Here is a 13,082-nt window from a genome sequence, read left to right as displayed (position 1 = left end):
CTCAGAAATCCACCTGCCTCTGCCTCCCAAGTGCTGGGATTAAAGGTGTGTACCACCACTGCCTGGCACACACAGTATTTTTATGAGGGGACTGGGAATCAATATAAGGTTTTTACCAACTGAGACGTCTCTATTACCTCCTCCCATTGTCTTAAAACATTTAATTTAAGGCTTCTAGACTATTATCTCTTATGAATTTAAATGCATTCTTACTAAAATGTATGTCATAATCAGTATACAAAAACATCATGATTAAGTGGCTGAGTCTAGAATGCAATGTTGATTTAGTTTTCAAAAGAATACAGCTATAGTGATGTTTCAGCAGTTAAGAGCACTTGCTGCTCTTCCAGAGAGCACTGAGTTCAGTTCCCAGCACCCACATGGTTGCTCAAAACTGTCTGTAACTCCAGTTCCACAGGATCGAACTACCTCTTCTGGCCTCCTTGGGCACTAGGCACTCAAGTGCTCAGACATACCATGCAGACAAAACACCTATACACATAATTTTTTAAAAATATTTATTTATTTTTATATATAAGTACACTGTAGCTGTCTTCAGATACTCCAGAAGAGGGAGTTAGATCTCATTATGGATGGTTGTGAGCCACCATGAGGTTGCTGGGATTTAAACTCAGGACCTTTGGAAGTGCAGTCAGTGCTCTTAACCACTGAGCCATCTCTCTAGCCCTACACATAATTTTCTTAAATACCATTCTATAAAAAACATAACTGTAACACCACATGAACTAAGGAAAAATTAGAGATCATCTCAGTAGATATAGAAAAAATATATAATGAAAATTTAAACTCATTAAATTTCAAACCAAAAAAAACAAAAAAATGATATTATGCTAGAGATGTAGCTCTGTTGGCAGAGTGCTTGCCTGGCATGCCCTGGCTTCAGTCCCTAGCACATGAAGCCCAACACAGAAAATTAGAAGTCCAAGGTCATTCTCACCTACCTAGTAAGTTCAAGGCCAACTTGGTGTTTTTTGGTTGGGTTTGGTGGTGGTGGTGGAGGAAGAGGAGGAGGAGGAGGTTTTTTTGTTTGGTTGGTTTTGGTTTTGGTTATTTGGTTTTTCAAAACAGGCTTTCTCTGTGTAGCCCTGGCTGTCCTGGAACTTGCTGTGGAGACCAGACTGGCTTCAAACTCACTAAGATCTGCCTGTTTGTGCATCCCAAATGCTGGGTTTAAAGGCAAGCACTACCACAACATCTTGGAATATGTGAGACCTTATCTAAAAAATTACTCAGCAAGCCGGGCAGTGATGGTGCACATCTTTAATCCCAGCACTTGGGAGGCAGAGGCAGGTGGATTTCTGACTTTGAGGCCAGCCTGGTCTACAGAGTGAGCCAGGGCTACACAGAGAAACCCTGTCTTGAAAAACCAAAAAATAAAAAATAAATAACTCAGCAAAAGTTTTTGTGAGTGCTAGTATTGGAGAAACAAACTCAGGGCCTTGTACTTGGTGTCCAGTATAATCCCAACAACACACTTGAAGCGTAAAATGGACTCTTCCCCATATTTAAAGAGAGCAAAGGGCTATCTGGTAGCACAGACCTGTAGTCCTATCACTAGGAAAGCTGAGGCAGGAGGGCTCAAGATTCAAGGCCAGTCTGTGTTCTATATCAGAAGAGTGTCTTGGGCAGAAAAGAGAGGGAGACAGGGAGGAAGCAGTCAGGCCAGGCTTGATAGTACACACCTTTAAACCTGGCACTCGGGGAGCAGAGGGAGGTGCATTTCTTTGAGTTCAAAGCCATTCTGATCTACATAGCTGATTCCAGGCCAACTAGAGCTGCATAGTGAGATATCTTTCAAATAGAGAGTGCATGTTTTACCAAAACGCCCTGGCCAAGTGAATGCAGCTCAAAAAGAAAAAGCACATGGATCTCAAAGAAAAAAGGGAATCTTGTCTTTATTCTCAGATGTCATGGTTTAGAGTAAAAAAAAAAAAGCCACTGGAATGACTAAGTTGAATTAAGCAAAACCACAGAAGATAATATCTATTGTTATCAATATATTAAAGTAAATTGTCCAGAAGTTTTTAATTTTCAAGTTATACAATGAGTTTCATCATGATACTTCATATAAATGTGCAGTAGTTTGTTCTTTGTTCCTCTTCTCCGTGTCCCGTCCACATCAACAACTAATTCCCATTCTTCCTGAGAAAAGCCAGCCATAACATGTGTAATGTGCTCAAGACCCTAGATTTGTTCTATACCACTGGGGGTGCAGATAAAGATTATTTGTATGTACTAAAGACAATTAGATTAAAATTTAAAATATATACTATTTTTTATAGCATCCAAGAACATGAAATACACATGAGTAATTTTAGATCTGTGCTGAAATCTATAGAATAATACCAAGGAAATCTAGACTGTAATCTGTTCATGATCCAAAAACACTGTGATGTTGATTATCTTCAGTGCATTTTTTTGGTGGTTTGTTGTTGTTATAGAGACAGAACATACATGCTAAGCAAGCAAGTTACCAAGAAATTACATCTCCAGCCCCTGACATTTACTTCTACAGTCAATAAAATCTGAAAATTTTCAAATAAGTACTTTAAATATTTATTGATGTATATCCATTGTACATAGAGATGGGTTGCATAGAGACTTTTTTTTTTTTTTTTTTTTGAGTCAGGTTCTCACTATGTAGCTCTGGCTGTCCTGGACTTTTTCATTGTAGATCAGGCCTGCCTCTGCCTCCAACTGCTGGGATTAAAGGCGTGTTCTGCTTCATCCAGCTCCATAAAAACACTTTCATGTATGTACTTTCTCCAGTAGACATTTGAAAAGGAGCCAGAGTAGTGGCACACACCTTTGATCCCAGCACTCAGGAGACAGTGGCAGGTGGATCTCTGAGTTAGAGGAAAGCCTGGACTACAGGATAAGTTCCTAAACAGCCAGGGCTACACAGAGAAACCCTGTCTTGGGGTGGGGTGTGTAGGGATTCAAAGGCCTCTTGTAGAAACTAATGTATTGATTGTGAAAATGAAAAAAAAAATCAGAAATAGCTACAAATCTTGTTTCTAATATTTTTAGATTTATTTTATGTGTAAGAATGTTTTGTCTGTACATACCTATATGCACCCCATAACTTGCCTGAGAGGTCAGAAGAAGGCATCAGATCTCCTGGAACTGGAGGCATAGACAGTTGAGGTACCCTGTTACTGCTGGGAACTGAACACCTCCGCAAGATCAAAAAGTGCCTTTACCCACTGAGGAGCCATCTTTCCGTCTTTACAGTCTCTTCCTCTGGTGCTCAGGATGGAACCCAGGGTCTTTCCCATAAAAGCTCTACCACTAATCTGCACCCTCAGCCTTAAAATATTTGCTTAAAATAAATAATAAGATCAGCTTGGGCATTCATGCTGCCTGGTCCCAAGATCTACAAACCAGGGTGCCTCTAGCTTGAGGGAAGACATGCAGACCAGTAAAAAGGAAGCAGTCCAGAAAGAGACTGGCCGACATGATCAATAAACATCAAAAATACCTAGGAAAGGATAGTCTTTTCCAGGCTTGGTGTCAGAGGCCATGCATTTGGGGGAAGCAGGAGGGGAGGAATTGGCAGTGAACCTTCTCTACTACATAAATAAAAATGGACTCAAAAGAATGTAGTAGCATGGGGCTAGAGAGATGGCTCAGCGGGTAAGAGCACAGACTGCTCTTCCGAAGGTCCTGAGTTCAAGTCCCAGCAACCACATGGTGGCTCACAACCATCCGTAATGAGATCTGACTCCCTCTTCAGGAGTGTCAGAAGACAGCTACAGTGTACTTACATATAATAAACAAATAAATCTTTAATAAATAAATAAATAAATAAAAAATAATAATAAAAAAAAAAAGGATGTAGTAGCATATGCCTGGCATCCCAGATACACAGGAGGCAGAGACAAATGTTCACAAGTTCAATGCCAACCTTTGCAATACATGACACTGTTGTGGAGTTCATGACCCCTGGGGAAAGACCACAGACTCAGTTCAGATTGTAATTAGTTAAACTTACTGAAGCTGCTAGCAGGACAATCCCTGAGCCAAATGAGATTGCTATGTGGGGGGAGTGAGGGAAGGGTTTTAAAAGGCAAAAGCCACCAGGCCTTGAATATCTGCACAAGCAAGCCAAGAGCTGTTCTGTCTGCCAAGATTAGGTACCTAAGGCAGCCTCAGAATAGTCCCAGAATAGTGTCTGCCTAAGCAAGTTACAGAAGCCGAAAAGCAGTCGTATCATAACAAGTAGATGGCACGCCTGGACATTTTTGTGTAAGGATGACTACATCTGGGTTACTGGAGTCAAAGGCAAATATGGCCAGTGGGTGTCGGGATGGATGCCTGGCATAAATGGGAGTTTCTTTAGCCATCACAGCACCATCCTAGAAAAGCTAACTTAAAATATATCATACAACTAATAATCAAAGCTAAAATTAGAGTCAGGTGTGGGGGTGGAGGTGCATACCTATAATTCCAACACTTAGGAGGGAAAGGTAAAAGAATCTTTTGAGTTCAACAACAGCCTTGCTACGTACCCAGACCTTACTTAGGAAGGAAGGAAGGAAGGAAGGAAGGAAGGAAGGAAGGAAGGAAGGAAGGAAGGGGAGGGGGAGGGAGGGAGAAAGGGAAGAAGACAAGACATAATTTGTAGTGAAAAAATCTTTGAAAAACATATTTGACACAAAACAAATATCTAGTATATATAAAGAGCATTTACAAATAATAATCTCAAATAGTTAAATTTTACTAAATGAACAGGCAGCTTGAAAATGCCAGTTTTCACATTACCAGTGATCACTTTAACATTCGCCATCCCTTATCAAGGGAATGATGATTAAAGACTACGATGAAATACCACCAGCAGGTTGAAGATGGAGCCCAGTAATTAGAACATTTGCTCTGAGGGAAATAGAAACAAAATGAGATACAGCCACTAGAATGGCTAAATTTAAGAACACTAGCCATGCCAACCATTGGCAAAGGTGCAGAGTAGTTGCCATGTCCATCCACTGTAGGTAGAAATGTATGACGATCGTCATTGCTGATGCTTCCTGACAGGTGCCAAAGCATCTCTAAGTCGAGTAGCAAGGTCAGCCTCTCTTGGTAACCCCAGTAAGTCCCCACTGGCTGTGAACAGTGGTTCTCACATAGGGGCTTCTTTCTGGGCCAGTACCAGCAGCCTCACCTGAAAGCTGGTTGGAAATGCAAATTCTCTGGGCCCTACCTAGACCTGCTCAATGGGAAACAGCAGAGGTGATGCTCAAAAATCAAGTTTTAATCACCGAGGGCCAGGTGCTTCTAGGATAGGAGGGGATTGCCCACCTCCTCGTCCCCTCCTCTTCCACAGGCTTCTTATCAGCCTGCTGTGGGAAGCTGACTCTTAGATGGAGCCCAGAAGCCTTATTGAGGACCTGCAGTAGAGGTGCAACCCATGACTGGCAGTGCAGTAAGCTTGAGCAGGGGATGGGTGGGACTCGGATCCAACTGGGCACACATCCTCGTGTCCCCTCCCTCTCCACACTGGGGTCCTGGGAAGGCCCCAAGGGCAGTCATGTGGTCTCCCAGCAAATTTCCAAACTTGGGCTAGACAAAAGTACACTGCAGTGTGGAGTGTGTCTGTCTCAGGTCTGGGGATGCACTGATCAGTTGAGATGTGGGGGGGGGGGGGGGGAAAACTTGGCTTCTAGCTTTTAATGGCTGTTGGCTATAGCCAACATTCCTAAGACTCAAGAGAGCTTCCCTTAAGGAAGGCTATGAGCTAGCCTTTGTGTTACTCAGAAAACAGTGATAACAGCTGAGCTCCAAGCAGAGACCCGGGACTTTGCCTCACCACATACATAATTCTTCCCTGCAACACCTCTACCAAGCTGCCCAGTAAATCAACATGAGTCGCCACAGCACCAGCAGTGTGACTGAAATCACACCAAAGAACATGTTCTGGGGTAAGGGCTCTGGCTGTCCCCAGTAAAGGTGGAGTGGGTTTGCTGGTGAGCTGTGCCTCTCTAATGGAGAGGAACTCATGAGCCTCCCAGCCCCTACACTGCCATCTCCCCTATGCAGGCAGTGAACTCAATCAGGAAAAACAGACTTGCACCTTTAGAGGCCAAGGCGAGAAGAAGGACAGCTGTAAACTCTTGCTCAGCACGGTGGGTGTCTCCCAAGGAGGAGGAGGAGACTGGAACGGGAGTGAGTCTCCAGCCTCAACAGCTAACCGCTTCTTCCCATTGCCCTTCTCAGATCTGCCTGGGGGAGAAAGCCAAAGAGGAGGTGAATCGTGTGGAAATCCTCGGCCAGGAAGACAGAAGACCCCCAATCACTATTGCCACGCTGAAGCCCTCTGTCCTACCCATGGTGAGTCTTCTCTCCCTGCAGGCCCAGGGAAGCTGTCACCGCCCTAACTTCACCCTCAGGTGAGCCTGGACATAAGTGTGGATGCCTTCATGCCCTAGGCTTCTAGCCATGCTAGAGAGGTGACCAGGGAAACCATCCCAATTCCTGCTTTCCAGAGCCTGTGCCATGAGCAAGCCAGATCTCCTCTCCAGCAGTGTCCTGTTTAAGCTCTTTACTACTAAGTAGTCACCAGGACATTGGCTGTGGCTTATATTTGGGCTTTGAGTCTGGAAAGTTCTTTCTTCTAGTTACGCTCGCTCTGGGCAGTTAATCGTCGTGTGTGAATAATGGCAGGTTTGTAATGTGGAGCTTTTTAAAATTAATCATGTATATGAGAGGGGGGGAGAGAGAGAGGGAGAGAGAGAGGAGTGAGGGAGTGAGTTCAGGCACATGTATCACAGTACATGAGATCAGAGGACAACCCAGGAGTTAAGTGTCTCCTTCTGCTGTGGGTTCCAGGAATTGAACTCAGATTTCCAGGCCTGCGCAGCAAGTGTTTTTACCTGCTGAGCCATCTAGCCTGCCCTTGTTTGTCTGAGACAGGTTCTCATATTGTATCACAGAATAGCCTCAAAGTTACCTTCCTGCCTCCCCTTCCCGGTGCCGGGATGACCCTTTTCCTTTTTCTATAATCTCACTGCATTGCCCCATGGGCTAGGCCTTTTGGTATAATACAAATACTCCCTGACTTAAAAACATTAACTTGTGAGTTGAAAATACCATAACTGGAAAATGCTTTACTCTGCTTATTCCCCGGAGCCCCTCGCTTAGCGCCATGACATGCTGTGGAGGCATCGTTGTCTCCCTGAGAGAAACCAGGGCACAGAGCATCAACATGCTCACTGAAATGGCCAGCAATAGGCAGGATTTTTTTTTTTTTATCACATATCACTGGCCCAGGAAAAGATCAAAATTCAGAATTCAGGTGTGTGGCTCGGCTAAATGGGTTTAACTCTTGCAACATTGTAAAGCCAAACTCCTGAGTAATTGGGAACTGTAATTGGGTAAATGTGACCTGAATGTCTGACATCTTTTCCTCTTCCCTGATTTAAGATGGCTCCATGAAGTAAGTGCCTGACAGATTCGCTTCGCCAGATTAATGAAGCCCCCATCTCGTCCTGCTGTGCTTCAAAGCTTTATTTTTACTCCCGAATAGGGAGTTAGATTTTATCAAATGCTTTATTTATTTTTATTTTCACCTGTGTGTTTTGCCTGCCTATGTTCTGCAATGCACATTCATGCCTAGTTCCTACAGAGGCCAGGAGAGGGCCTTGAAAGTAGAACTGCAGATATTTTTCGAAACACTGTGTGGATGCTAGGACTGAAACTCGGCTCCTCTGGAAGAGCAGCCAGTGCTCTTAATAATAGCTGACCCTTCTTTCCAGCCCCTCGAATGGTTTTTTTGACTCGCCTGATCTCAGATTCTTTCTCCATCAATCCATTAACATGCCCTTATGTTGGGAGAATACCATTGGAGCCTTTTTGGGTTCCTTGATCATCCAGACTCTGAATTCACTTTAACATGTTGCCATCTTTCTTCGCTGAAGGATTCCTGGGGTGGGTGGGGGTGTAAACACGCATGCCACAGCATGTGGTGGTCGGAAAACAGCTTGTGGAGAAGTTGGTCTCCTCGCCTTCTGTGAGGTCAGGACTGGACTCTGGCCACCAGGCCGCTCAGCAAGCCTTTCTGTGCTGAGCCACGCCACCACCTGAGTACCGCGCTTTCCTTTCTTGCCTTTGCTTGTTTCTTGTTTGATTTTGTTCTTGTTGTTCTTTGAAACAGTCTGTGTAACCTAAACCAGTCTCAGACCCACAGTGTTCCTCTTGACTCTGCCTCTTCCCAAGTGTTGGGATACTGGTGTGTATTCCTGTACTGACTCCCTCCACTCTTTTTTTTAAAAAATGATTTATTTATTTATTATATGTAAGTACACTGTAGCTGTCTTCAGACACTCCAGAAGAGGGCATCAGATCTCGTTATGGATAGTTGTGAGCCAACATGTGGTTGCTGGGATTTGAACTCGGGACCTTCAGAAGAGCAGTCAGTGCTCTTGACCACTGAGCCATCTCTCCAGCCTGACTCTCTCCATTCTTAATAGTGAAGAGCAGAAAAGTGATTTATCCAGTGTGGTCACATGGAGAAGCGGGACATCTGCTTATGGGTTTGGAGTTATCATTTTGTTTTGAGCCAGTGTGTCTCTTATGTCACCCAGAATAGCTGGAACTTACAATCCTCCTGCCTCTACCTCCTCAGTGCTGGGATTTTGCAGCACTGTGTGACGAACACCTAGCAGGGGCCAGGCTGAGTGACCTGTGACCTGTGTCTCCCCATTGCAGGTCTCAGTGTCAGGCATAGAGCTTTCTCCTCCAGTGACTTTTCGGCTCAGGACTGGCTCAGGACCCGTGTTCCTCAGTGGCCAGGAATGTTATGGTAAGTCGTATCCTAGGCATTTGAGGTCTCCAGAGATTCTTGACTTTTTGTACAGACCCTCCAAAGCAAAGGATGGCCAGTGGCCTGAGCTAGAAGGCTGTGCCGAGGGCTGTCATCCGGCTCTTCTCGCCTTTCCATGTCCTGTGTGGGCCTCAGGCCTCAGCTTTGTCATGAGTGAGGTGGCCCTTGTTTCGGCTTCAGAAAACCCTGTAGGGTAGACAGGGTCTTCCGAAGGCTCCCAGGCTGAGCATGGTAGCACAGGCTTGTGTTCTCAGCTCAAGGAGAGCCTGGGCTCTGTACACAAGACCCTCAGGCCCAAAAGAAGCTCTTACTGTAACTAGTATTTGGGTGTATTTCAAAGATTGGCTACTAGTAAGCATGCAGCTATAGTGACAGCATGGGCCACAGCAACTTGCCACGCTGGCCCCTCTAACAGCCACTTCCCAGCCTGACAGGTGGTGGTCCCCATCTTTAATCCCAGTAGTCAGGGAGGCAAAGGCAGGTGAACCTGAGTTAGAGATCAAGCCTGGTCTACAGAATGAGTTCCAGGACAGCCATGGCTACACAAAAAAGAATCAGTCTCAAAACCCAGAAAAGATCCACCTCACATTAGACCTCCCCTCTGAATAGTTCCCACTACCTCAACATGGCACACTGGGGACCAAGTTTCCAGTACCTCAACCTTTGAGGGCCAAGCCATCCTGTAGCCCTTTCTACATCTCCTTCCCCGCTCACCCACCTTCAGTCTTGGCCCAGCCAATTCTCAATACACAGCCTCCTCCTGCCAATTCTCAATACATAGCCTCCTCCTGCCTGCCTTCCTTCCCCCCAACATCCGTGGAGCTTTCCTGCCCCTTGCTTCACCTTGGTTCCTACTTTTCGGGAAGGGAGAGGAAGGATATGAGGCCCACCGCAGAAGGTGAACCCTGTAAACACAGCACTTTCCTGGGGATAAATTCAGAACCAAAAGAGACCTGGGTTGGGAGGTGGGTGTTGAGTCTTGAGGTCAGATGCTCTGGTTTTCCCCACCATTCACTAGTCCTGCCTACTTCCCATACTATTCCAGAGACCTCAGACCTGGCCTGGGATGATGATGAGGAAGAAGAGGAGGAAGAGGAGGAGGAAGAGGAGGATGAGGAGGATGCAGATCTATCACTAGAAGAGATACCCGCCAAACAAGTCAAAAGGGTGGCTCCCCAGAAGCAGATGAGCATAGCTAAGGTGGGGGAAAAAAAACGAGGTAGGGCGTCAGGACCTGAGCCAGGCCTCCCAGGTTGGCATTTGGGACAGGCCAAGGCCTCCACCACTGAAGTTCTACGGGTTTCTGTTGCAGTATTTTCTCTGTCCGATCACAGCAACAGGTCTCGGTTGGGACGGCTCAGCATTCAAGAGTGTTCTGGCTCTGGGTCTTTGGTTAACTTTTCAAATAACACTTGGTGTTTTTTTTTTTTTTCCCAGAGAAAGAAGGTGGAAAAAGAAGAGGAGGAAGCAGCAGTGAGGTAAATCACTTCACGCTGTTCAATCCCCCGCCACAACAGTACTAAGCACTGAACCCAAGGCTTCTGGCATGATAAGCAAGCAGGGCGCTGAGCTGCAGCCCCAGACTGTGTTTGGCTTGGCTTGGTGGACATTTTGTTTGATTTTGAAAAACTGGGTTATCAATAAGTTGCCCAGGCTGGCCTTTGAACTCCTGTATAGCTCTGGCAGGCCATAGACTTGTTATTCTCCTGCTTCAATCTCCCTAGTAACTGGGATTACAGGTCTCCACACCAGGCCCAGCCGAAACAGCAAACATTCTTCCTGTGAGATAGCTAGTCCTGGGAAGCAGGGTACATGCAGTGTATTTACATGCATGCACACATGCAGCCTCACCAGCTCTGGAAAACCACGTGCTATCCTTTTGTCCTGATTCCATCTGAGGTAATTCCATTCAAAACCAACAAAACAAAAACCAGTTCAAGATCTATGCTCAGAAACTCACCTTATCCTGACCCAACAGTCCTGGAAATAGCAGCATAAGAACTAAATGTCAACGTAAGAACTGACCAAACAACTAAATGTCAACATAAGAACTGACCAAACAAGGTCCCATCATTTTGTCTCCTCTGTGGCACAGGGTAAATGGAACATATGTAGACTTTGGCATGATAACAATCCGGAAAGGGCTAGAATTAAGAGTAGAGTGTGGCTTTGTGTTCATGTCAAGTGTGTTAGAAATAGTGTGGCCAAGAGTAATACAAAAGATTAACATTGGAAAGTAACAAAAAAGCATAAGTAATTTATTCTAATGGCGGTTTGCTAAATTATGTACAGTGAGGTTGACATTTAAGATGAGAGATGTATTATGTCAACTTTTTTTTTTTTTTTGAGACCGGGTTTCTTTGGGGTAGCCCTGGCTGTCCTGGAAATTGCTCTGTAGAGCAGAGTCTTTAAGACCCTAAGCCTGAGAAAGCATGAGGCGAATCCTTGAGGTCCTTGAGGCTGTGGAAGCCTCTGCTAACCAGAAATTTAAACTTAATCCAGTCCAAACTTCCACACAACTGGAGAGAATGTTAAATCTGCTAGGCAGCCAGCACCACAGAGACAAGCATGGTGCATGTGAAGACCAGTGTGCCTGAGGTCTGTCTAGAGGATCCTGGAGCAGCTTGTAGGGGCAAATGACAGGCTGGATGCATTGATGGGAAAGTCTGAGGAAACTGAAAGGAAGGTGGAGAGAGCCTTTCCCCTCACTGCCTATGTAGACACAGAAGTCCCAAAGCGGGAGGGGACCTGTCCAGTCCCCAGGATTAAAGCCAGTGATGGCAGAGCAGCTAGTACACCCATCAGCGTCCACTTGTGCAATGAACAAACCAGGCATGTTTCGGAATCACTGGGAGTTCTGGGGTCTCTTTGGTTTGTAATCCTGAGGACAAAGCCTTTCTGCATCCCCCTACCCCAAGAGATCAGCATGTGGGTCATGTCAGCAAGCCTCTTAGCCCACAAGATCCTGTAACAAAGTCTAACAGAACCATCGCTCAGTCTGCCTCTCTACACTACATCTTAAGCCTGGCTGTGGTTGCACACACCTTTGATCACAGCACTCAGGAGGCAGAGGTAGGTGGATCTGAGTTCAAGGCCAGCCTGCTCTACAAGCTGAGTAGACCTTGTCTCAAACAAAAAGCAAAAAGGTATTTAAGTATATATTACCTGTCGAGCCTATCCTCCCATACTCTCCAGTCATTCCTTTTACCACTAGTCCCCCTCTTGGTGTGAAAAGAGCACTTTTTATACCTGAAAGGAAAGCAATGGAAGTCTAAGAAGACAGTACACTGTTAAAAGAAGCAGAACAGAAAAGGAGGGAGGCAAAGCTGAGGCCGAGCTCAGTGCCAGAGAACTTGCCCAGTATACCAGTAGCAGTCTGTTGCCTAACGCCACAAAAACTTAAAAGCTGGTTGGGAATACAGCTTAATGGTAGACTGCTTCCCTCCAGGTTCAATCCCTATCACTGCAATAAATAAATACAGGCAAAAAAGGAGGGGTGACCAGGTAGAAGGATAAGCCTGCAGCTTTAGCTCTCTGGGCCAGGTCCCCTGTCTAGATGAACTGCCCCAGCTCTGCTCCTGCATGCTGCTATCTGGAGGGCTCAGCTATGGCATAAAGCTGCACTCTCTTGCCCACTCTGTCCCTATTCCTTTCCAGGCCCAGCCCTCAGGACAAGAGCCCATGGAAGAAGGTGAGCAATGAGAAGTTGGGGCTGGTCCTGGGGAAGGCTGCCAGGCCGGGGAGGGTGGTAGACTCTTCAATCTCTTATCTACACAGGGGAAATCTACACCCAAACCTAAGAAGCCCGCGTCCAAGAAATGAGCTCATCTTAGCATCTTCTGTGTCCAAGGCAGGATGTCCACCAGCTGTGCTCTGGTGCAGGTGTCCAGCCCCACCACCTTAGTCTAAATGTAGTAAAGTGTCGTAAGAGCTCTGCAGCCCAGCCCTCCAGTTTCCAGAGGCTCTTGACGAAGAAGCCCCAAGCAAGCGTGCTTGCTTGGGGCCACAATAAAATTTGCATGATCAAAACCTCCCTCTGGCTCCCCCTCCCTGGGTGGGTCTCCTTGCTGCTGCGTTAGCTCATGTGCCCAGCAGAGGGCGACCACGAGCAAGAAACCAGCCCCATGTTGCTTTTAGGTTTTCCACCTCAGAATTGAAGGAAGGCCTAGGGGGCTAGCCTCAGCCGCGATTTCAGTGAGCTGGGGCTGAGGCTACTTTCTTTGGGGCAGGTGAGGTTTACAAG

General features: G+C 45.9%; 1 protein-coding gene across 1 annotated transcript; it reads left to right on the top strand.

The window, feature by feature from the left end:
- The first annotated feature begins 5,371 nt into the window (after positions 1-5,371).
- On the top strand, positions 5,372-12,865 carry Npm2 (nucleophosmin/nucleoplasmin 2). Its single transcript, XM_031361743.1, has 9 exons — positions 5,372-5,443; positions 5,776-5,939; positions 6,058-6,143; positions 6,235-6,348; positions 8,725-8,818; positions 9,885-10,039; positions 10,277-10,317; positions 12,497-12,530; positions 12,617-12,865. Exons 2-9 carry the CDS (start codon positions 5,882-5,884, stop codon positions 12,659-12,661), a joined length of 627 nt encoding a protein of 208 aa, XP_031217603.1. The 5' UTR covers positions 5,372-5,443; positions 5,776-5,881; the 3' UTR covers positions 12,662-12,865.
- Positions 12,866-13,082: the final 217 nt, after the last annotated feature.

Source organism: Mastomys coucha, unplaced genomic scaffold (assembly GCF_008632895.1).
Source record: "Mastomys coucha isolate ucsf_1 unplaced genomic scaffold, UCSF_Mcou_1 pScaffold9, whole genome shotgun sequence".
In the NCBI taxonomy this organism is placed as follows: Eukaryota; Metazoa; Chordata; class Mammalia; order Rodentia; family Muridae; genus Mastomys; species Mastomys coucha.
This window is presented reverse-complemented; position numbering and strand designations above follow the sequence as displayed.

Coding starts and splice junctions, on each gene's coding strand:
- Npm2 (XM_031361743.1), top strand. CDS start 5,882: ATGAGTCGCCACAGCACCAGCAGTGTGACTGAAATCACACCAAAGAAC. Junction 5,940..6,057: donor ACCAAAGAACATGTTCTGGG/GTAAGGGCTCTG, acceptor TCCCCTATGCAG/GCAGTGAACTCAATCAGGAA. Junction 12,531..12,616: donor ACAAGAGCCCATGGAAGAAG/GTGAGCAATGAG, acceptor TTATCTACACAG/GGGAAATCTACACCCAAACC.